The following is a 21,830-nucleotide window of genomic DNA, read 5'->3' on the forward strand; positions in this document are numbered from 1 at the left end:
TGTCTATGCCTGCTCTAATACCTCACTATCTTAATTACTATGACTTAGTAATATGTCTTGATGTTTGGTTAGGGAAGCTCTCCCATTTTTTCTTTAAGAATAGCTTAGCTATTCTTAGCTCTTTGAATATCCATATAAGTTTTAAAGTAAGCTTGTCATGTTATACATACATATACATACATACCTACATCCCTGGGAAGATTTTGGTTGGACTTGCAAAGAATTTATAGAAAAATTAAAGAGAACTGGCATTTATGTGGTATTCAGTCTCTAACCCATAATCACAATGTATCTCAACATTTACCTAGGTCGTCTTTAATTTTTGTCAGTAATGTTTATTGTTCTGAGTAGTAGTCTTGTACCTCCTGTGACATTTATTCTTAGGTGTGATTGTCAGTGTAAAATTTATTTTATTTTCTAACTAAATGCATTTTTAAAAGGCATTGTTAAGCATTTTTGAGGAAAATCTGAGTAAACCTACTTTCACTATAAAATTGTCTGTAACATCACTTAGTTGATTAAGATTATATTAAATATAAAGTGAATATTGCAGTTATACATTTTGGAATTGGGCACAGGTGAAGTATGGTATTAAAAATGCTGAATAGTACCTAGATGAAGTTATAAGAGGTAATGAGTAGGCAATTTAGAAAACATCTTCATTTGAATGAAAACTAATTTCCACTCTTAATTGCTTAAAACACAAAGTAAGAGCTATAAGAAGAAGAAAGTCTTTTATTAATATATGCCACCATTTGAGAGAAGGCAACAAGAGGCACATGTATTGAAAAATAGTAATTGCTTCTCCAGGAAAATAGCTATAAGTAATCTGCATGTTTAAAATAATAAAACGATTTATTTTCTGAAAAGTGAAAAACATTCTAAATTTTTGTATTTTGTATAGATCCAGAGGACTAAAACTCTTAAGTATGATGTATAGATGGATATATCCTGAAAAGAAAATAAATATTGTATTATTAGTCTTGGAACTCTGTACATATATGATTCGAATGATATATGTCTTCTAAGAGTATACACTTTTAGAAATGGAATATTGCAAACATGCAAATACATGTAATGTAAATATAATGTATAAAGACTGTTAACACCTAAGAATCCACCATCCAGAGCATTGCCATTACTTTTGAGGCTCCTTGTGCTGCTCTGTAATCGTTACATCTCTCTGTTCTTTCTCAAGGGTAACCACTGTTATTATATTACAATATAAGTAGTGCCCTTAAAAAATTTTGATTTTAATGTTTTATGGTTTGGGCTGTTTAGAATTGACATCATACTTCACATATCCTACATAGCTTACTGTTTTTTTGTTTGTTTTTTTATAAACAGCATACGATTTTGAGATTCTATCCAATGTGTGAAGTTACAATTTGACCATTTTCAATGCTGAGTTTAATGTTACATTTTTATACCACACTTTATTTATTCTCCTATTGGTGGACATTTGAGTTGTTGCAATTTTGCTTTTATAAACAGTGTGACTGTAAACATTGATTCATAGTGTGTAGCATTTCTCTAGGTTATAGTGCTAGGAATTGAATTTCTGTCATGAAACAAGCTTGTCTACCACTTCACAAAGTTTTACAAACTAAGGCCAAATTGTCATCTGTCGTGCTTATATCAATTTCCTCTCCTGCCAGTAGTGCACAAAAGATTTCTATTGTTTTATTAGGTTGGTGCAAAAGTAATTGTGGTTTCAGACCCTGAATTTTAAATCATTATAACTAGGCTCAAACACATCTTTGTTAATCAAAATAGGAACCATTACAATTAATACATTGTTGCCAATGAGAAATAAGTTTGTTTATTCCTGTAGCATAAAAATCCATGTTTTGGGATTTGACAAACTCTTTGAAAGCATTTTCTGCATTCTGCTGGTTGTGGAAGTGTTTTCCCTGCAAAAAGTTGTCGAGATGCTTGAAAAAAAGTGGCAGTCAGTTGGTGAGAGGTCAGGTGAATATGGTAGATGAGGCAAAACTTCATAGCCCAATGTTTTCAACTTTTGAAGTGTTGGTTGTGCAATGTGCAGTTGGGCGTTGTGGAGAGGAGTTGGGCCCTTTCTGTTAACCAGTGCTGGCTGCAGGTGTTGGAGTTTTTGGTTCATCTCATCAATTTGCTGAGCATACTTGTTGGATGTAATGGTTTCACTGGGATTCAGAAAGCTGTAGTGGATCAGACCAGCAGCAGACCACCAAACAGTGACCATGACCTTTTTTTGGTGCAAGTTTGCCTTTGGGAAGTGCTTTGAATCTTCTTCTCAGTCCAACCATTGAGCTGGTCATCACTGGTTGTATAAAATCTGCAAATCACAATCCAATGAAGAAATGGTTCATTGTTGTTGCATACAAGAAGAGTAGATGACACTTGAAAATGACTAGTGTTTTGATTTTCAGTCAGCTCATGAGGCACCCACTTATCAAGCTTTTTCACCTTTCCAATTTCCTTCAAATGTCAAATGACTGTAGAATGGTCAACCTTGAGTTCTTTGGCAACTTCTCGTGTAGTTGTAAGAGGATCAGCTTTGATGATTGGTCTCAATTGGTCATTGTCAACTTCCGATAACCGGCCACTGCACTCCTCATCTTCAAGGCTCTCGTCTCCTTTGCAAAACTTCTTGAACCACCACTGCACTGTATGTTCAAGCAGTTCCTGGGCCAATTGTGTTGTTGATGTTGCCAGTGGTCTCTGCTGCTTTATGACCCATTTTGAACTCAAATAAGAAAATCGCTCAAATTTGCTTTTTGTCATCATTTCCATAGTCTAAAATAAATATAAAATAAACAGCAAGTAATAAGTCATTAGCAAAAAAGCATAAAGCAAGAAATGTGCATTAAAATGATGTATAACATAACCACATTTTTAAAGAATGTATTCATTATCAAATAGCAAATTTCAACAATGCTAAAACTGCAATTACTTTTGCACCAACGTAATGCATCCTCACCAATACTTGTTGTTACTTGACTTTTTAAAGATTTTTGCCAATCACGTGTATGTAAATGATACCTTATGCAGTTTCATTTGTTTGTTTTCACTGAACAAAAGGTGATTTAAATTCTATACCCAGCAGAGTATGGTGGCTCATACTTCTAATCGTAGCGCTTTGGGAGGCCAAGGCTGGAGGATCACTTGAGCGCAAGAGTTTGAAGTTACAGTGAGCTTTGATTGCACTACTGCACTCCTCCAGCCTGGGTGACAGAGCAAGACTCCATCTCTAAATAAATAAATTGAATAAATGAATGAATGAATTCTAAATCTAAAGTAATATAAAGTTACAATAAAAGGCCAGGAGGAAGAGAACAAGATGTGAGATATAAAATTGTTATAATAATTTGTGTTTTCTCTTTCAAGAGTAAGATACCAATTGGAAAGTTTAGTGTATATGTGTATACAGTATAATATAATTAATATAAAAGCAATGTCTTTGTTCCATTGATTTTTAGTTTGTCTGTTTTTCTAAGTAATAAGTAGTTTATCTGGTTTTGTCTTTACAGTTTGATCTGTTTTTTTGTTTGACAGGTGGCAGTTTGTACCATACTGATGTCTCACTCTTTGGAGAACCTACTGAGTTTGAGTATTTGCGAAAAGTGCTTTTTGAGTATATGATGGGTCGTGAGACTAAGGTATAAATCATGTCTGGTGATTTGGTATGTGGCTTAATTTAAAAGGAAATATATTCTGCTTCAGATACACATATTGATAGCATATGTTTACTATTAGCAGATCACACATGCTAATAGTAGGCAATAGGTAATTATGTTATTGCTCTTAGTTTACAAAAGTGAATTGGCAGATCTTCTATTTGTTACATTTATAAAATATTAATTTTTAAAATGCTGTCAGATGACACTGAATACTAAAAAATTAAAACTTCCTTAACTTAAGAATAATTTGTGAAGCATGTGGCCATTTTTCTTCTTGACTGCAGATCTTAAAGTTAGAATAGATTTCATTTTCAAGGAAACTCTAGGATATTGTGGATAGTATTGGAAATAGTCGTAATTAAGAATGGCTATTTAGGAAGATTTAGATGTATTTCACTTTAGTCACTGTAAGAAAATCACTTCCTGCACGTGTGGAATATTGATCATTTTAAAATTACCACACCATGTAAGTAATAGTGCTTGGCTAATGTGTTTTCTAGAATGATACATTTATTGTAAGGTCCTTGAGTATAGAGACTTGTTTTATTCTTATTTGTATCCCCTGCAGTGTTTTTAAAAGAGCCTTATATTAGAAATTTGGTAAATATGTCTTGAATTGAATTAAATGCTTTTAGGGACATTCACGAGCTTTTCCTAAAACAAAATTTTTTATTTAAAGCAGTTTCTGTTTTTGACATTGTTGCAGCTTTTTACCTTTATGGAATTTTATATTGCCTGTGTACCTTGGCTAAGAATATATTTGAATAATGAGTTTCCTCTCCTTTGAAGCAATCAGTGTTTTAATGTATGGATGTGTGGAAGTTGCTGAGTCATAGGGCGCTGAGCTAGTTCAGGCATTGATTTGGCAAATGTATTTAAAACCTAAAAAGCATGCATAAGAAAATAAGAGAATATTGTGAATTTATAGATTAGAGATTCATCTAAACACCAGGAGTGGACTAGAAGTCATTTGAATTCTTAATATCTATAGAAATCATATTTCATTGCATCAAATAGTTTTCAAATTAAATTAATACTTAGTATGTTTGTGAACATGTATCACAGAGGGGATATTAATTCATAGTAATTATGTCTTTTTTTCTTAAGGACTTTAAAGAAAAAAATCCCTCAAGGATAGCTAAACCAAATTTTCTCCTTATCTTTTTTTTTTTTTTTTTTGAGACAGAGTGTCGCTTTGTTGCCCTGGCTAGAGTGAGTGCCGTGGCGTCAGCCTAGCTCACAGCAACCTCAAACTCCTGGGCTTAAGCAATCCTACTGCCTCAGCCTCCCAAGTAGCTAGGACTACAGGCATGTGCCACCATGCCCAGCTAATTTTTTCTATATATATATATTTTAGTTGTCCATATAATTTCTTTCTATTTTTAGTAGAGACGGGGGTCTCACTCTTGCTCAGGCTGGTCTCGAACTCCTGACCTTGAGCGATCCACCCCCCTCGGCCTCCCAGAGTGCTAGGATTACAGGCGTGAGCCACCGCGCCCGGCCTCTCTTTATCTTTTTAAAACAAAGCTACTGAATTGTAGTTTTCTTTATTATGTCTTTACAGTCCACCTCACATAGCAACTTATATTTGAGGTGGAGTAGTTTAAAGTTACCTTGTTACTTCTTTGGGTGTGGGAAGAGAGGCATATCTTTAAAAAATAAAAATCCTCTCAGAACTTGGCTACCTTGGTTATTAGTGAATCTAAAGCCTTGATGCAAGTGTTGCTAAATAAATTATTTAACCTTTTCTTGATCTGTAAAATGAAGAGACTAATGCCTCAACCTGTTTCTTCTGGAGATGAGATTTACAGAGCTTGAGTCCTCCCAAAGAAAGACCTAGCATAAGCATAAGAAGTGTTGTGGGGCAATACCAGTTCAGCCAACTTTAAGCTTGTGCTTTCAGGCTCTGCAGTTAGTCTTAGGGTGTGGCTTGGGAGACAGCTGAAAGGGATGCTGCACGGCACAAGCAGCCCCATTTAATGCCTGGCTGGGAATCCATGTTGTGGAGGAATGCACTCTCTCTTATATTCAGCATTCATTCTACTTTTCTAGCTACTAAAAATGAAGAATAGTCTACCATTATGGCATCACATTTTATAGGTAAATATTGAAAATTTGGTAGCAGGTATTCAGCTTAATTTACTGCACATTTATCGAGTATTTAACATGTGACCCTTTATTTATCACCATGATGGACAGATGAAATTTGACACCATCCCTAAATTTAAGGATTTCACCGTATAGTAAGAAAGTGGAACTGTACTCACTTAACCGTAATGTGATGCAGAATGTAGTAAGTGCTATAGGAGAGGTACAGAGTCCTCATGTTTTCTTGTGGAAAGGCCAGGATGGGCATTGGGGAGAGGGTGGTATGCATACGGGGTTTAAGGGCATATGTTAGATTTTGATAGATGAGCTCAGATGGGAGGGGTAGTCCAGATGGAAGATCCAAGGCAGGAAACTGAGTGTGGGTTTTTGGAATGATAAGTAGTCTCTTCCCCCTAAGACATTGGATCTATGAAGAAGAAATGATTCTACTTAAGGCTACAATAGAGGACAGAGAGCCTTGAATGTTAACAGCATTTTACCTGTAGGTATTGGATAGCCCTGAAAAATTGTGATCAGACATTGATAAGATCACAGCTATATTTAGACACATCTTCTGCTGATTTGCCCAATTTCTATACATTGACAAAGAATTTGAAATGGAGACCAGGTTGTGGTTTTAGAATAAGCCAGAGTATGTTGTAGCCTTTTTGATTTGATTACCATCTGCAGTTGTTTCTTGTCTAGCAGGATCTGTATGTCATCTCACCTGTGTTTCTTCATCTGCTTTTGCACAGTGTTCTTTATTTTATGAGGCAGATGACTTTTTTAAGAAGATCATATTATAGTACACACACATCCTTGTAGTGTGGAGTTAAGTAAGCTCCACTCTTTTCTTCTGTCCTTGCACTTTTTCTTGGGTTTTGATCCTCCATGCTATTATTGAACCTGAAATTCAGCCTGTTCTCCTTTTCAATGTAAAGTATTTCTCATCCTGAGATTTATTGAAAAAAAAAAGAAACCTCTCCCTAAGGAAAACCTGGCAGGAGAGGCCACTTCTAAATCAGGTGGCTCATTTGAACTTTTCCTTACTTCCCAGGGCCTGAGGAGATTGTATATAGAGTAGACAGTCTGATTTCTTTCCCAAGGTGTGGCAGAGAGCCTGGGCTTCTTCATTAAAGTGTTTTCTGGCAAGCCAGGGACGAGCTTTAAGTCTTTACTGGGTAATAAGCTGCACATTCTGGATCGCTGATGAATTTAGAGGTGGGTTTACCATTTAATGTCATCTAGAAATGTGAAGAGACAACTAGCCACAGTTCATTTTGGTTTATTTATTTATTTATTTATTTTTTACAAACATGCTTGTGCATGCATGTATATGTGGTTTCATAGTGAATATAAATGGACTTTTTGGTATTCTGAACTTCATACAGTATTGAAATTATAGAAATGCTTTCTATGATTGTGAATCCCTAAATTTTAGATTTTTGATACTTCGTTATAATGATCTTCATAGATAGTATACCAGAAGTTGCTTCAGAGTGATTAAAAAGAAAATACTGAAATATTTACTACTTCATATTTCTCTTGCTATTTCATGCCACATATATGTAGACGTACCTTGAAGATACTGTGGTTTCAGTTCCAGACCACTGCGATAAAATGAGTATCACAATAAAGCAAATCACACCAATTTTTTGGTTTCTCAGTGCATATAAAGGTTATGTTTACACTATACTATAGTCTGTTAGATATGCAATAGCATTATGTCTAAAAAACCTATACATATACATTAATTTAAAAAATACATTATTGCTAAAAAATGCTAATGATCATCTGAACCTTCAGTGAGTCATAATCTTTTTGCTGGTTAGAGGGTCTTGCCTCAGTGTTGATGGCTGCTGAGTGATCAGGGTAGTAGCTGCTGAAGGATGGGGTAGCTGTGGCAATTTCTTAAAAATGACAACAATGAAGTTGACTGCATCAATGGACTTTTCCTTTCATAAAAGATTTCTCTGTAGCATGTGATGCTGTTTGACAGCATTTTACCCACAGTAGAGCTTCTCTCAGAATTGGAGTCAATCTTCTCAAACCCCGCCACTGTCTTACCAACGAAGTTTATGGAATATTCTAAATCCTTTCTTGTCATTTCAACAGTGTTCACAGTATCTTGACCAGGAGTAGATTCCATCTTAAGAAACCACTGTCTTTGTTCATTCATAGGAAATGATTCCTCATCAGTTAAAGTTTTATCATGAGATTGCAGCAATGCAGTCACATCTTCAGGCTCCACTTCTAATTGTAGTTCTCTTGCTATTTCTACCACATCTGCAGGTGCTTCTTCCACTGAGGTCTTGACCCCCACAAAGTCATCTGTTGGGGTTGAAGCAACTTATTCCAAATTCTTGTTAATGTCGATGTTTTGATCTTCTCCCATGAATCACAAATGTTCTTCATGTCATCTAGAATGGAGAATCCTTTCCAGAAGGTTTTTAATTTACTTTGCCCAGATCCATCAAAGGAATCACTGTCTATGGCTGCTATAACCTGAAAAATGTATTCCTTAAATAATAAGGCTTGATAGTTGAAATTACTCCTTGATCTGCGGAATGGTTGTTGTGTTAGCAGACATGAAAACAACATTCATATCCTTTTTTTTTTTTTTTTTAAGGCTTTTTTAATTTTTATTTTTTAATTTAACAAAGGTAATAGATGATTATTGTAGAAAAATGACCAACAGATAAAAAAGAAAAAAAAATTACATATGATCCTGCCATTAAGAGATAACCTTTGTTATCACTTTAGTATATATAATTCTCTTTTTTTATCATTTTTTTATTTTATTTATTTTATTTATTTTTTTTTGCATTGTTCTTTTTTTTGATTTATTTATTTTTTTATCATTAATAACAATTTAATTTTACAGAATCAAAGAGTCTAACAGTATATCTTGTTAGATACAGTATGTCCTCATAATGTATACATTATTTCTTGTACAATGATATGAAATAATATGGGAAATATTCATGATAAATTATTAAGTGAACAATGCAAGTTAAAAACAACAGTTTCATATTTTTTTCCCCACCCCCCCTTTCCCGAGTCAGCACCTTCAAGTGTTACCACTCCCCAAACGGTGCGCAATGCACTCATTGTGTAGGCATACCCCCATCCCCTCCCCCACCCCCCACCTCAGTCTGATGTCCAATTGGTGTCGTTCCCAGATTTGTATTTAGGTGATGATCAGGGAAACTAATTTTCTGGTGAGTACATGTGTTGCTTGTTTTTCCATTCTTGGGATACTTCACTTAATATAATGGGTTCCAACTCTCTCCAGGAGAACCATAGAGATGTCGTATCTTCATCATTCCTTATAGCTGAGTAATATTCCATGGTATACATATACCACAGTTTACTAATCCAATCATGAACATTCATATCCTTGTACATCTCCATCAGAGCTCTTGGGTGACCAGTGCATTGTTAATAAGCAGTAATATTTAGAAAGGAATCTTTTTTTCTGAGCAGTAGGTCTCAGTGGTGGACTTACAATATTCAGTAAACCATGCTGTAAATAGATATACTGTCACCCAGGCTTTATTGTCCATTTCTAGAGCATAGGCAGAGTAGAGTTAGCATAATTCTAAAGTGCACTAGGATTTTTGGAATGGTCAATGAGCATTGGCTTCAACTTAAAAGGTCACCAGCTACATTAGTCCCTAACAAGAGAGTCAGCCTGTCTTTTGAAGCTTTGAAACCAGTCGTTAACTTCTCATCTCTAGCTTTGAAAACCCTAGGTGAAATTATCCAATAAAAGGCTGTTTTGTTTACATTGAACAGTCTAATGTGTTGTGTAGTGTAGCCACCTTGATCAGTCATCTTAGCTAGATCTGGATAACTTGCTGCAGCTTCTCCATCAACACTTGCTGCTTCACCTTGCACTTTTATGTTTTGGAGATGGTTTCTTTCATTAAGCCTCATGAACCAATCTCTGCTAGCTTCACAGTTTTCTTTTGCAATTACCTCACCTCTCTCTGCCTTCATATAATTGAAGTTAGGGCCTTGCTATAAATTATGCTTTGGCTTAAGGGAATGTTGTGGCTGATTTGATCTTCTGTCCAGACCACTAAAATTATTTCCATTTCAACAATAAGGCTGTTTCACTTTCTTATCTTTCATGTGTTCACTGGAGTAGCACATTTAATTTCCTTCAAGTACTTTTCCCCTGTATTTGTGAGTTGGCTAACTGTTTGACTCTTCCTTTCATTTGAACACTTAGAGGACTTGTTTCCATATTGTTGTGTCTGAGGGAAGAGAGAGGCCCAAGGAAAGGGAGAGAGATGAGAAAACAGTCGGTCAGTGGAGCAGTCAGAACACACACAATATTTATCAATTACGTTTGCCATCTTATATGGGTGTGGTTCTTGGTACCTCAAAATGATTACCACAGTAACATTAAAGATTACTAACCACAGATCATGGTAACGGATTCAATAATAATGAAAATGTTTGAAATATTGCAAGTATTACCAAAATATGGCACAGAGACACGAAGAGATCATGTACTGGAAAAATGATGCTGATAGACTTCCTAGACACAGAGTTGCTACAAAATTTCAATTTGTAAAAGAAACACAATTATCTGTGAAGCTCAATAAAGTGCACTAAAATGAGGTACACCTGTACTTGTTTTCTAGCCTTCAGTTTAGTACACAAAATTCTGTGCTATCTAGGCAATACAATTTAAAGGATGAGAGTTTTTGTAAAATGCCTTTGGAATGCCCCAAGAAGTAAGTTGTTTTAGGTGGTATTGTTTTTTGATCACCAAAATGGCAGAGGCAAAGATAAAAGGAAGAAGAGATCTGAAACTAAATACTGCCATGTGTGGAGTTTGTGGTTGAGGAACAGTATTAATTGATCTGTTAGTTGAAGTGAGTATTAGGAATATGTAAAGTGTCTTGCCTAGGCTTTAGTATATAATAGGATTTTTTAAAAATTAGTTCCTTTCCTTCCTGGAAATAATTATGATACTTTTTTTCACACTAAAGATGTGTGTTTCCAATATTTTTGGTTAACTATATTATCTTTTCCTTAATGACCTTCCCCAGATCATGCCCCCCACCCCACTGGTCTGTGGAACTGAGAACAAAGAATATTAAGGGTCAGTTTCTTGGGCTACCTTCCTATCCACTGTAGGAATCTTTAGGAGAGTACTACCTCCTGATTTTGTATGTAAACACTGAACTTGTTATCCTACTTATTTCATAAGTGGTATCTTCTTTCCTCTCTGTCTCCCTCAAAACATCTCATCTTGATACAAAATAGTGAGTTTCATCCTTTGAGGAGAATTTTCCAGGAGCTTATGGGTGACAGTCTGACTTACGGTATATTTATTTAGATCTGCACAATTTATGATCTTGTTTTGCAAGCCACCATGTGTAATGTTTTGATTCATCATGTTTTCTATCAAATGAAACATCTTGTGTTTATTTAAAACGTAATTTGTATTTCTATTAGGCTGATGTGCTGCATGTCTTGAAAAATACCTACTAAGCATGTTCATGTTCATGCAGTAGCCGTGTTTATGAGATATATGATGTGATTTAGTTAAAGTTGAACATGGGGAGTATTTAATTTTGATTATTTAGAGCATATATTTTGGCAATATATCATTTACTAGACAGACTTCTGCAAATAAAAAGCCTTTTAAAATGAATGAGTAATAAAATATCAACTTAATAAACAAAGGGCCATGAGCGTCAGAACTTTATATAGCTTCATGCTATTGTAAATGCATCTTCTTAAAATAATTATAAACCCAGACATTGTGAGGAGTCCGTTTAAATTGAAATTCTAGTGTTGGCTGTTATTTCCTTGACTAATACCTTCACATCATACTTCTTTGTTCGTGGCTTCCATTGAGAGCACTAAAGAATTCCACCAGCAGAACATTTCAGAATGGATTGGAACTTTATGTGTTTCACTCTCTATTAATGATCATCTCTCATTTTTCTTGTAGACCATGGCAAAAGTTATAACCACTGTACTGAAGTTCCCTGATGATCAGACTCAGAAAATTTTGGAAAGAGAAGATGCTCGGCTAATGGTAAGCTCTAGAAATAGGCTATAGATAGAAAATGACTTTATCTCATCTGTTTATATTCTGTCTCATTGATAAAGACTTTAAGTTGATAACAGAAACTTAAAAATTTTAAATCTTTATTGTACTATAGCCTGAAAAGTGAAAGTGAATTTACATTAAGAAAGTTTAACCAAGGGCAAATGTGAATGGATGCCCACAAGGAAAGAACAGTCTTATTTAATAGCATATAAGAGGTTGACACCCATATCCGCTATATGGGATTTCCAGAACTTGGGCTGTTTGGAAAGGATGAAAAAAGCATATGTTCTGGTATATCCAGTAATAAATTTTTAAACCAAATTATATTATGGTGTTAGATGTTTTATAGATTATAGTTCTTTATTCTGTTTCACTTGATTTCCAAAAACATTAATTCTGGGTAAAAGAATGTAAGCGTTTTTTGAGCATTTGGCACCTTGCAAGGCTTAATGTAGAGACAACTGAATTATTAAAAAAATTTTTGTGAAGTTAGCTGTGACTGAAAAATGAGACAAACACACACTTCATCACTTCATAAATTATGCAAAATTCCTCACGCCTAACTTCTTTTGCCCTGGGCCAGTAATTCATTAAGAAGATCCTTTCTAGGCAGATTGTAAAACTTGAGAAGTTTGTGTCCTGCCCTTAGCTTTCTCTTTCTGCTCCTTTTCCTATCTTGATAGCAGCCTGCAAAGCCCTTGGTTACCCACCGCCCCAATCTCTTTACCTACTTCACAACCCAGTGCTGCTTTTCTCTTCTCTCTTCTCACTAAAGCAAACATCTCCTGCATAGTGGGGAGTTAGCATGTCTTGGAACATTCTCAGTAAGTAGCACCAAGTCAGTAAGTTCCAAAGCATCTCATATCTTAATGGACCGTGTTTCTTACAAAAGTTCTTGCTGCTCCTCTTTTATAGTGCTCGCCTATTTGTCCTAGTGTAAAAACCTTTTAAAGCACACAAAAAAGTTTCTTTTTTTAAAAAAACATGTAACTAAAACGAAATCTTTGAAAAACATTAGGCTCTTTCTTCCTAAATACAGTGGTATTCATTCTAGACAGGGATGAAATGGTGACTGGCCTATTCTTCCTGAAATAATCCTCTTCTATCCTAGATGCTGACCTGTCCAGAAAGAATGTCCTACTTTTCTGCCATTCTTTTCAGCAAAATCTCATCCATCATTATCTCTTGCTTAATGGATAAGTTCAGTCAACAATCATCTACTCTTCTAGTTGTTATAGGTAATATAGGAAAATTGAAGGTATGGAAGACATGGTTATTGACCTGTAGAACCTTTAATTTAGGGAGAGAAGAGGTAACATCCATCCATTCATACATGAATAAAAGATATACCTAAGTAATATAATTCAGATGATAAAAATAGATGCTTAGAGGCCAGTGTGGTGACTCAAGACTTCAATAATCTTAGCACTTCAGGAGGCCAAGGCAGGAGGATCTCTTGAGTCCAGGAATTTGAGACTAGCCTGTGCAAAAGACCCCATCTATAGAAAAAATAGAAAAATCAGCTGGGCATGATGGTGCACGCCTGTAGTTGCAGCTACTCAGGAGGCCGAGGCAGGAGGATTGCTTCAGCCCAGGAGTTTGAGGTTGCAGTAAGCTATGATGACACCACTGCACTCTAGGCCAGGCAACAGGGTGAGACCCTGTCTCAAAAAAGATAAAAATAAAAAGACGTTTAGGAAACATGAAATAAGTTATGAGTATGAAGTGAGGAAGACCCCAAACTATGAGATAACTTGCAAATTAATCAATCTGAGTCACCTTTTGTCAGTCTAAGGAGATTCTTGATACTTAATAGAGTGACTAGTGATTGTTTCATGTATCTGATGGAAAGTTAAAATTACTGTTGATTGAGAAAGTTGAAGCAAGAATCACATTTGCCTTAAGACTGCTCTCATTAATAAGATGAGCAATAAGAATCACTGTCTTTGAACAAGTCTCTGGAAGAAATTTCAACTAATTTTATACCCCTGTCCAACATAGTTGATTGGAACAAAACACAGATGTGAACAGTGACTTGTCTTTTTCCAGCAGAAAGTGGGCACAGTGAAATGTATAGAAAACAAAGCTTTAGGAGTTTGTCAAATAATCCTTTAAAAATAGGCTGGGTGCTATGGCTCATGCCTGTAATCCTAGCACTGTAGGAGGCCAAGGTGGGAGGATCATTTGAGGCCAGGAGTTTGAGACCAGCCTGAGCAACATAGTGAGACCGCATCTCCACAAAAAATAGAAAAATTAGCTAGGCATGATGGCCTGCACCTGTAGTCCCAGCTACTCAGGAGGCTGAGATGGGAGGATTGCTTGAGCCCAGGAGTTGGAGGTTGCAATGAGCTATGATGATGCCACTGTACCCTGGGTTACAGAGTGAGACCCTGCCTCAAAAAAAAAAAAAAGAAAAAGAAAAAGAAAAGATTTGCTCACATTAGCTTTAAGTGTTATGCTCCAAATGGATCTTTTCTATAATTTGTTGTAAATGTGCATCTACAGTTTTCCTTCTATTAAAATCAGCAAGCTTGAATCTTTTCTTATTTTAGCTTTGAGGGCTGAAAAGCTGGTATAAGAAAATCAAAATAAACCCAAACACATTCTGTAGCTGCCTCACCTGTCAAATTTATATTTGGAATACTTGGAAGAGTGTGGATTGCACTTTGTGTTGACAATGTGCAGCTCATATTAGTGTTTGCATTATTTATCAGGTATTATAGGAGGAATACATTGTTAACACTTTGCTTTTTGACCCTGATGATTATACTTTCACTTTATGGCATTGATCAAAAGCTTTCCATGACTGCTGGTAAGATATTTTTCACTCTGTCCTGTCTTTACTGTACTTCCCCTCTCTTCAGTGAGTTTTATGCTCTTTATTTGAAAATGCAAGTGTTTTCAGAGTTTAACCTAATCTCAAGAGTATATTTTGTAGATAAGAAGCCATCATCTGTCAAGTAGGATTAAATTAAAGAGCATTGTTAGAGTCTGGTTTATTTTACCTAGTCCTTCATTGACTTGCTGTGGAAACTCAGGCAAGTCTCAGAGCCTCTGTTTCTTCACAATACTAACATGATCTTGTTAGGATTGTTAGAGAAGCAGAGCATCTAGTACCTGCACGGGGTTTCTCTGATAATGTGGAGGTGATGGTGATGATTATTTAGTGATGTGTAGAACTAGTCTTTCCTGGAAAATGAGACTGCAAAGATGAACTAATAATTAACGTGTAAGATAAACCATGAAAGACCTCCCTAGGAGAGTCAAGTCATCGGAATGACACCAGCTCACCAAATGCCTCCATCCCAGTTTCAGCACCTTGGAGTGTCAGCCACATGCAGTATTGCTGCGGTGAAAGCCTAGATCTCAACAGTTAGACCTGCTATGTGACTTTGGGCAAACCTGTTTTATATTTCTAGCCCTTATTGGTAAAATGAGGGTGTTGGATTATACTGTCTCCAAGGTTGCTTTCCCTGTAAAGCATAAAATTCAAAGTTTTAGATTTGTTTTAAGTAGGGAAAAAATTGCCTTATAAACAGTAGGCAGAGGTTAAAACAAAAATAAATCTACCAGATGCACATATCTTTGTTTTCCCTAGAGCAACCTTTTTCCTTCTCTCAATTTTTATTTTGTCTGCTGTTTCATTTTGTGATGGCTTAGGTAGCTTAGATGGCCAGAGTAGACTGAGTAGCATAGTAGGGGCAAGAGTGAATACAAATGTCCTTGGTTTATCTAATTATTTGTTTTTTACTAAATAAAACTGCCCTAGAAGTACACCCTCTAATTTTTTTAAAGGAAAATATTACTTATTCTTTAAGATAATTTCATTACGAAAGTTCATTGTAGGCCGGGCGCGGTGGCTCACGCCTGTAATCCTAGCACTCTGGGAGGCCGAGGCGGGTGGATCGCTCAAGGTCAGGAGTTTGAGACCAGCCTGAGCAAGAGCGAGACCCCGTCTCTACTAAAAATAAAAAGAAATTATATGGACAACTAAAAATATATATATAGAAAAATTAGCCGGGCATAGTGGCGCATGCCTGTAGTCCCAGCTACTCGGGAGGCTGAGGCAGGAGGATCGCTTGAGCCCAGGAGTTTGAGGTTGCTGTGAGCTAGGCTGACGCCACGGCACTCACTCTAGCCTGGGCAACAGAGTGAGACTCTGTCTCAAAAAAAAAAAAAAAAGAAAGTTCATTGTAATTGGGTGACAGATAATCTCTTGAAATTGAGAGATTCCATTGTTATATAGAAACCTACTCTTAAAAGTTTCCCTAGAAATACATTTTTCTCTTCTAAAGTACTAGCAAAACTTAATGACATAAACTTATATCACTGTTTTCTTGATGACTCCATTAAGGAAAATTTCTCTTGTTTAATGAAAAAGGTTTGGCTTGTTTTCATTTTCCATCCATTCTAGTTGCTTTTTACAGTTGCCGTTCTGTTGACTTGGTTTCAGCTTTGCTTTCACACTGGTCCTTCATGTTGTGTCTAGTTCTTGATCAGTCCTTGCCCTAGACCAGTCTGTATTATATTAAAGTGTCTTTCACTTTTGTCCCTTTGGTTGGAATTTTTTAAATCTCCCCTGAATTAATAAAAATCATCAGAACTTTTCAGCGTTGTTAGGCACAAAAGTTTTCCATTTCAGTGCAAGGTTTACCCTTTCTCTTTGCACAGCCTCAGAAGAATGGTGTAAGCTGAATTCAGGAAACAAATGCAAATAAAACTGACATAGAAATACTGCACATGTAAAACACATATTTCTTAGCTTGAATGTGATTTTGTCTCTGATAGAATACGTAATATGCGATCATTGCAAAACCCATTGCAAACTATTCAGAAACATGTATAGAAAGGGAGTCAATCCTTCATGATCTTCAACCTCTCAACTATTTCTACCATGCCAAGACTATCTCCGTTAATAGTGTGGTGAATATCCCCACATTTTCTAAGCCTTAATATACATTTATAATTATTACCGTATCACCTAATTATTTTATTGTATTAAAATGAGGGTATGCAACAGCTTGCTTTTTTCACTTAATATATTTTTACATTATTCTACCTCATTACAAACTGCTCTACCTCATTCTTTTTAATGACTGACTGCATGATTCTATGGATGTCCTGTAATTTAGTTCATCAGTTTCCTATTCATTTTATTTGTTTAGATTGTTTTCAGTTTTTCAGTATTTATAAGCACAGACACAGGGAACATCCGTATACATATATTTTGCATACTTATGCAAGTTTTCCAATAGGGTATTAACCTCATTGTGTTATGTATGTTGGAAACATTTTCTAGTTTGTCTTAGATTTTGCTGCTTTTTACTAACTTTGTGTTAAATATAAAATATATATAAAATGATACATCTAAGTTGGTCATACTATCCAAGAATAGACTCAGATTTTATAAACAACATTTGTATTTGATGCTGCTGTTTTAAAGCAGGCCATGAAACTAATTAATGATTTTGGATTATGGCCATCTTAAAATGGGGCATAGAATGTATATAAGGTTTGCCAAAGTAAAAGCTATATTTAATTCTTTTGAATTGAAATTTCAGTTTGGGTCACCATTCCTGATATACTGTTGAATTACAAGAGAGTTATTCAGTGATAAAATTGATACATTTTAGGAGTGAAAATTCAACATATAGGCATATTGCCTTTCAAATTAATCAACATTTTCTCAAAAACTTTTTAGGGTAAATTGAGATCATATAAATCAAATTTTAATGTGTACTTTATTGGAATTATGAAAGAAATCCTTTTATAAAGCATATAATAACCCCCTCATTTATCTAGTGGATAAATATATACTTAAAATGTGAAGTATACGTTTCATTATGTTGCTTAAGTTTTTTAATGAAAGTTGCAAGTAAAACCTCAGCTATATAATATTATATTTACTTAGGATGGAGAGGTGTTACAGATTCCTTATATTTTACTTTTCCCTTAATTTGGGGAGATTTGAGAAAAATTTAAGTACAATCTGTTTAATCCTATGAACTTCATATACACATATAATTTATGTGTTGCAGTAAGTCTTAAAACTAACCCAATAAGCTTTTTTTCTTCCTGGCTTTGTAGTTTACTTCACCTCGCAGTGGTATCTTCTGAGTAAACCATCAATCTGTGCTTAGTTAGCATGTGGTGAGTGAAGAATAATATGTCTTGTGTCTTTTGTGCAAAAATCAAATGTATTGCATGCTACTAACCGTTTTGCTGGAATTCTTTTGCTCTTGTTTAATGTACATGATTGTACTAATGATTAATATTAGTATTTTCTGTTAATTCTGTTATATAGGTTAATAATATGTAATAATCACCACCACAAGAGTTAATATAATTTCAAGAAATTTTATTTCTTTAAATGGTAGTTGAAAGTTTGAAAGTTGCTCCTTGAAATTTTGTTAAAGAATCCAAAAAAGTAACTAAGTTTATATATCTTATGTTCCTTTTTGTTTTTAATTTTCCAAGAATGGTCTTTGAAATTAATAATTATTGTGACAAATGAAAAATCATTTTCTAGATAAAAGTAATGTGATATATTTCACAAATCGAGAATTAAAAATACTATGAAGCCTAAGTAGAGTCAAGGCTAGTGTGAAATAATGAAAACTAATAAGGTTCATTTAAAAATACACTTTTATTACTTCTTGGGATCATTTGGTTTAATACAAGATAACACATTTGTCCTGAGAAGAACTTAGGTAGCCTGCTTTCATTGAATGTGGCTCTTTCTGATTAACATGCTATTACAGTGAAATGAAGGCATCCAGAATATTTCTGCACAGTTGATTGTGTTTACCTTTTAAACCCTGTCCCCTCACCTCTACATGTTATTCATGCTATTAGGTTGATTTAGCACCATCTAAAAATTTAGGGTATATCTTTACCTCAGACATGTCAGAATTTTCACAAATAAGGTGGATCGCAATTAATAGGGCTTAATTATAACTAAAATAAAGATTCTCTGTGATTGTTAATTCAGCCAGTATTCAGCTAATAGTATCAAGGTTTAAAATGCCAACATATATTTCTTTTATTAAGCTTTTAGCTTTAAAAATCCTTTGTGCATACAAATTTCCTTTTGATTTTCATATATATCATTTAATTTGTCTTAGTAATTATCTAGAACTATCTTGTTATTGTTCCTATTTATACTACAATGGCTGGCAATGCAGTGTGTGGTTTTCATTAGGTTATTTTTGTAATAAACGTGAAAATTTTTTAAAATGCAAATTTCATATGTAACCCAATAAGTCTTTTTTTTTTTTTTTTTTTTTTTTTTTTTTGAGACAGAGTCTCGCACTTTTACCCTGGCTAGAGTGCCGTGGCATCAGCCTAGCTCACAGCAACCTCAAACTCCTGGGCTTAAGCAATCCTTCTGCCCCAGCCTCCCGAGTAGCTGGGACTACAGGCATGCACCACCATGCCCAGCTAATTTTTTCTACATATTTTTAGTTGTCCAGATAATTTGTTTCTATTTTTTAGTAGAGACGGAGTCTCGCTCTTGCTCAGTCTGGTCTCCAACTCCTGACCTCGAGCAATCCTCCCGCCTCAGCCTCCCAGAGTGCTAGGATTACAGGCGTGAGCCATCTCGCCTGGCCCCAATAAGTCTTAATATTAGGTCATTAAATATGAAATGTCCAATTTCAAATCAAAAGTGTAATTGATTATATCTCAAACAAGAAGCAGAACAATTAATCAAAGTTTGCGCCTAAACTATCCACACAGTTTTGCCATCTTAATGGTAGCTTGTTTATGTCAGCTGGAAGAAGCCTGGAGAGCGAATGGTGATGAAATTGCCAAAGGCATTTTCCACAGCTTGTTGAAAATCGAATATTTTTCCTTTCAAGAAGTGGTCTAAAGGCTGAAAGAAGTGGTAGTCGGTTGGTGTAAGGTCTGGTCAATATGGTGGATGACAGAGAGTTTCCAAGTCCAGCCTCTGTAGTTTTAGCAGCATTGTTTGTGCGACTTGTGGTCAAGCATTGTCTTGCAAGAAGATTGGCCTGTCTCTAGTGACCAACCTTGGCTGCTTAATTGCAAGCATCTTCATAATTTTGTCCAATAGGGTGCAGCAGATATCCGCTATAATGGACTGACCAGTTTTCATGAAGCTGTAGTGGATAATACCAGTGCTGGACCACCAGACACCCTTAGCTTTTTTTGGCAAATATTCAGGTTTTGGACTGTGTTTCGGCACTTCATCTTCATCCAACCATTGTGCCGAACGCTTGTGATTGTCAAAAAGAATCCATTTTTCATTACACATCACAGTATGGTATCATGACAGCAAAGAAAGGCAAGCTTTGAGCGGATATCTCTTCTGATGCTTGTTTAACTCATGCGAAACCCATCTATCCAGTTTCTTTACCTTGCTCATTTGTTTCGAATGGTCCAATATTGTTGGAATAGTGAACGTCAAACCTTGCTGCTAATTCACATATAGGTTGAGATGGATTCGCTTCCACTACAGCTTTCAGCTCATCATTATCCACCTTGGTGTCAGGTTGCCCACGTGGGTCATTTTCAAAATGAAAATCATTGGAATGGAACTTCTCAAACCATTGATGTACTATGTGTTCATTAGCCACATCCTTCCCAAACACTTCATTGATATTTCGAGCTGTCTGCTCTGCATTGGTTCCACGATGGAGCTCACATTCGAAAATAACATAAATGTTTGACTTATTTATGGTTTCACAAAAATTGCTCTTAAAAAAAATTTGAAAGATAATCACAAGGCAAAATGTGTGTTTGCAAGACTTGAGGATGTACCTTCACAATAAACATAAAACAAGAAGTGTCAAAGTGACATGTCAGAGATGATCAACTGTCAAATTTAGTACTTAAGGAAATCGGGCATTTCATACTTAATAACCTAATAGTTTCCTTTTTAAAACAGTATTATAAATACATCATTGTACTTGTTATTATATTAGGGTAGGAAAATGCCATACATACAACGTAGTTATCTCAGAAAGTTTAATGTTAACAATACTATTATCTAGTATATAATAAGTATTCAATTTTTTCCAGTTTTCCAAATGTCTTCCATAATTTTTTAAAATCCAGAATTCATTTAAAGATTGCACATTACATGTAGTAGTCATGTTTTTCTAGTCTCTTTTAAACTGGAAAAATTCTCCCATTCTTTTTTGTCTTTTATGACATTGCCATTGTGCAGCATTGTTAAATCATTCTGGAATTTTGTTTCCCACAACAGCTCAAGCTAAGGTTTCAAAATAATAACTAACAAAAGAATTTAAATATAACCAAAGATCCTTTCTATATTTTCCTTAGATTCCTAGGACCAACATGATTGTTGAACTGGTTTTATAAATAATATACTATTAGGAGTACATCATGAGTAGTGGACCATATTGTTCATTTACAAATTGAGAAGACATTAAAACTTCCCGTTTCCACTGAATATGTATGGAAAGTTTATCTGTTTTACTTAATATTATTTGGTAATTTATTTTTATGGCATTTTAAACTCATACTTGATCTGACTACTGGCTTTTAGCATTTTAAGAACCATTATTAAGATTTTGGCTTTGTTTCTCATAGCATTTTTAATTTTTTAAGTTAAGTTTGTTGTCCTTTGCTGTTATACATATCATGCTCGGAGAATTGCAATATGTAGAACAATCAAAACACTGGGAAACAGGGAGGAGCTCTTTCTCCTCATTAAATCTAATATGAAGAGCTGCATCTTTGTGAGATTCAGCTAAGTCAGCATGTTTACTCTCAGGTTTCTTTATGACCTGGTAGCATTCAATACATGATAAAAGGTTGCAGTTCCAAATTTCACTTACAAATGCTATTTTCCAGAATTGCTGACTATAGGTTGGTTTGAATCATTCCAAGAACATTAATTTTTTTTTAAGATTTAATATTTAGATTGTTTCTACTTCTTTACTGTAATTCCCAGACCATAGGGTATAATTTTGGCTGGAAAACACAAATTTCCCCAAAAGCTGACCTTAAAAGGT

General features: G+C 35.1%; 1 protein-coding gene across 12 annotated transcripts in view; it reads left to right on the forward strand.

The window, feature by feature from the left end:
- The window catches only part of GOLGA4 (golgin A4), a 120,056-nt gene that overhangs the window by 97,360 nt on the left and 866 nt on the right, over positions 1-21,830 (forward strand). For 7 of the 12 annotated variants that reach the window (XM_069475522.1, XM_069475524.1, XM_069475525.1 and 4 more), the window contains 2 exons: positions 3,538-3,641; positions 11,728-11,814. In XM_069475522.1, the coding sequence (XP_069331623.1) occupies positions 3,538-3,641; positions 11,728-11,814 (191 nt within the window). Of the gene's footprint in view, positions 1-3,537; positions 3,642-11,727; positions 11,815-17,916; positions 17,980-21,830 lie in introns of all 12 variants that reach the window. The other 5 variants (XM_069475528.1, XM_069475523.1, XM_069475526.1 and 2 more) reach the window with 1 other exon arrangement.

This window comes from Eulemur rufifrons, chromosome 7 (assembly GCF_041146395.1).
Source record: "Eulemur rufifrons isolate Redbay chromosome 7, OSU_ERuf_1, whole genome shotgun sequence".
Classification (NCBI taxonomy): Eukaryota; Metazoa; Chordata; class Mammalia; order Primates; family Lemuridae; genus Eulemur; species Eulemur rufifrons.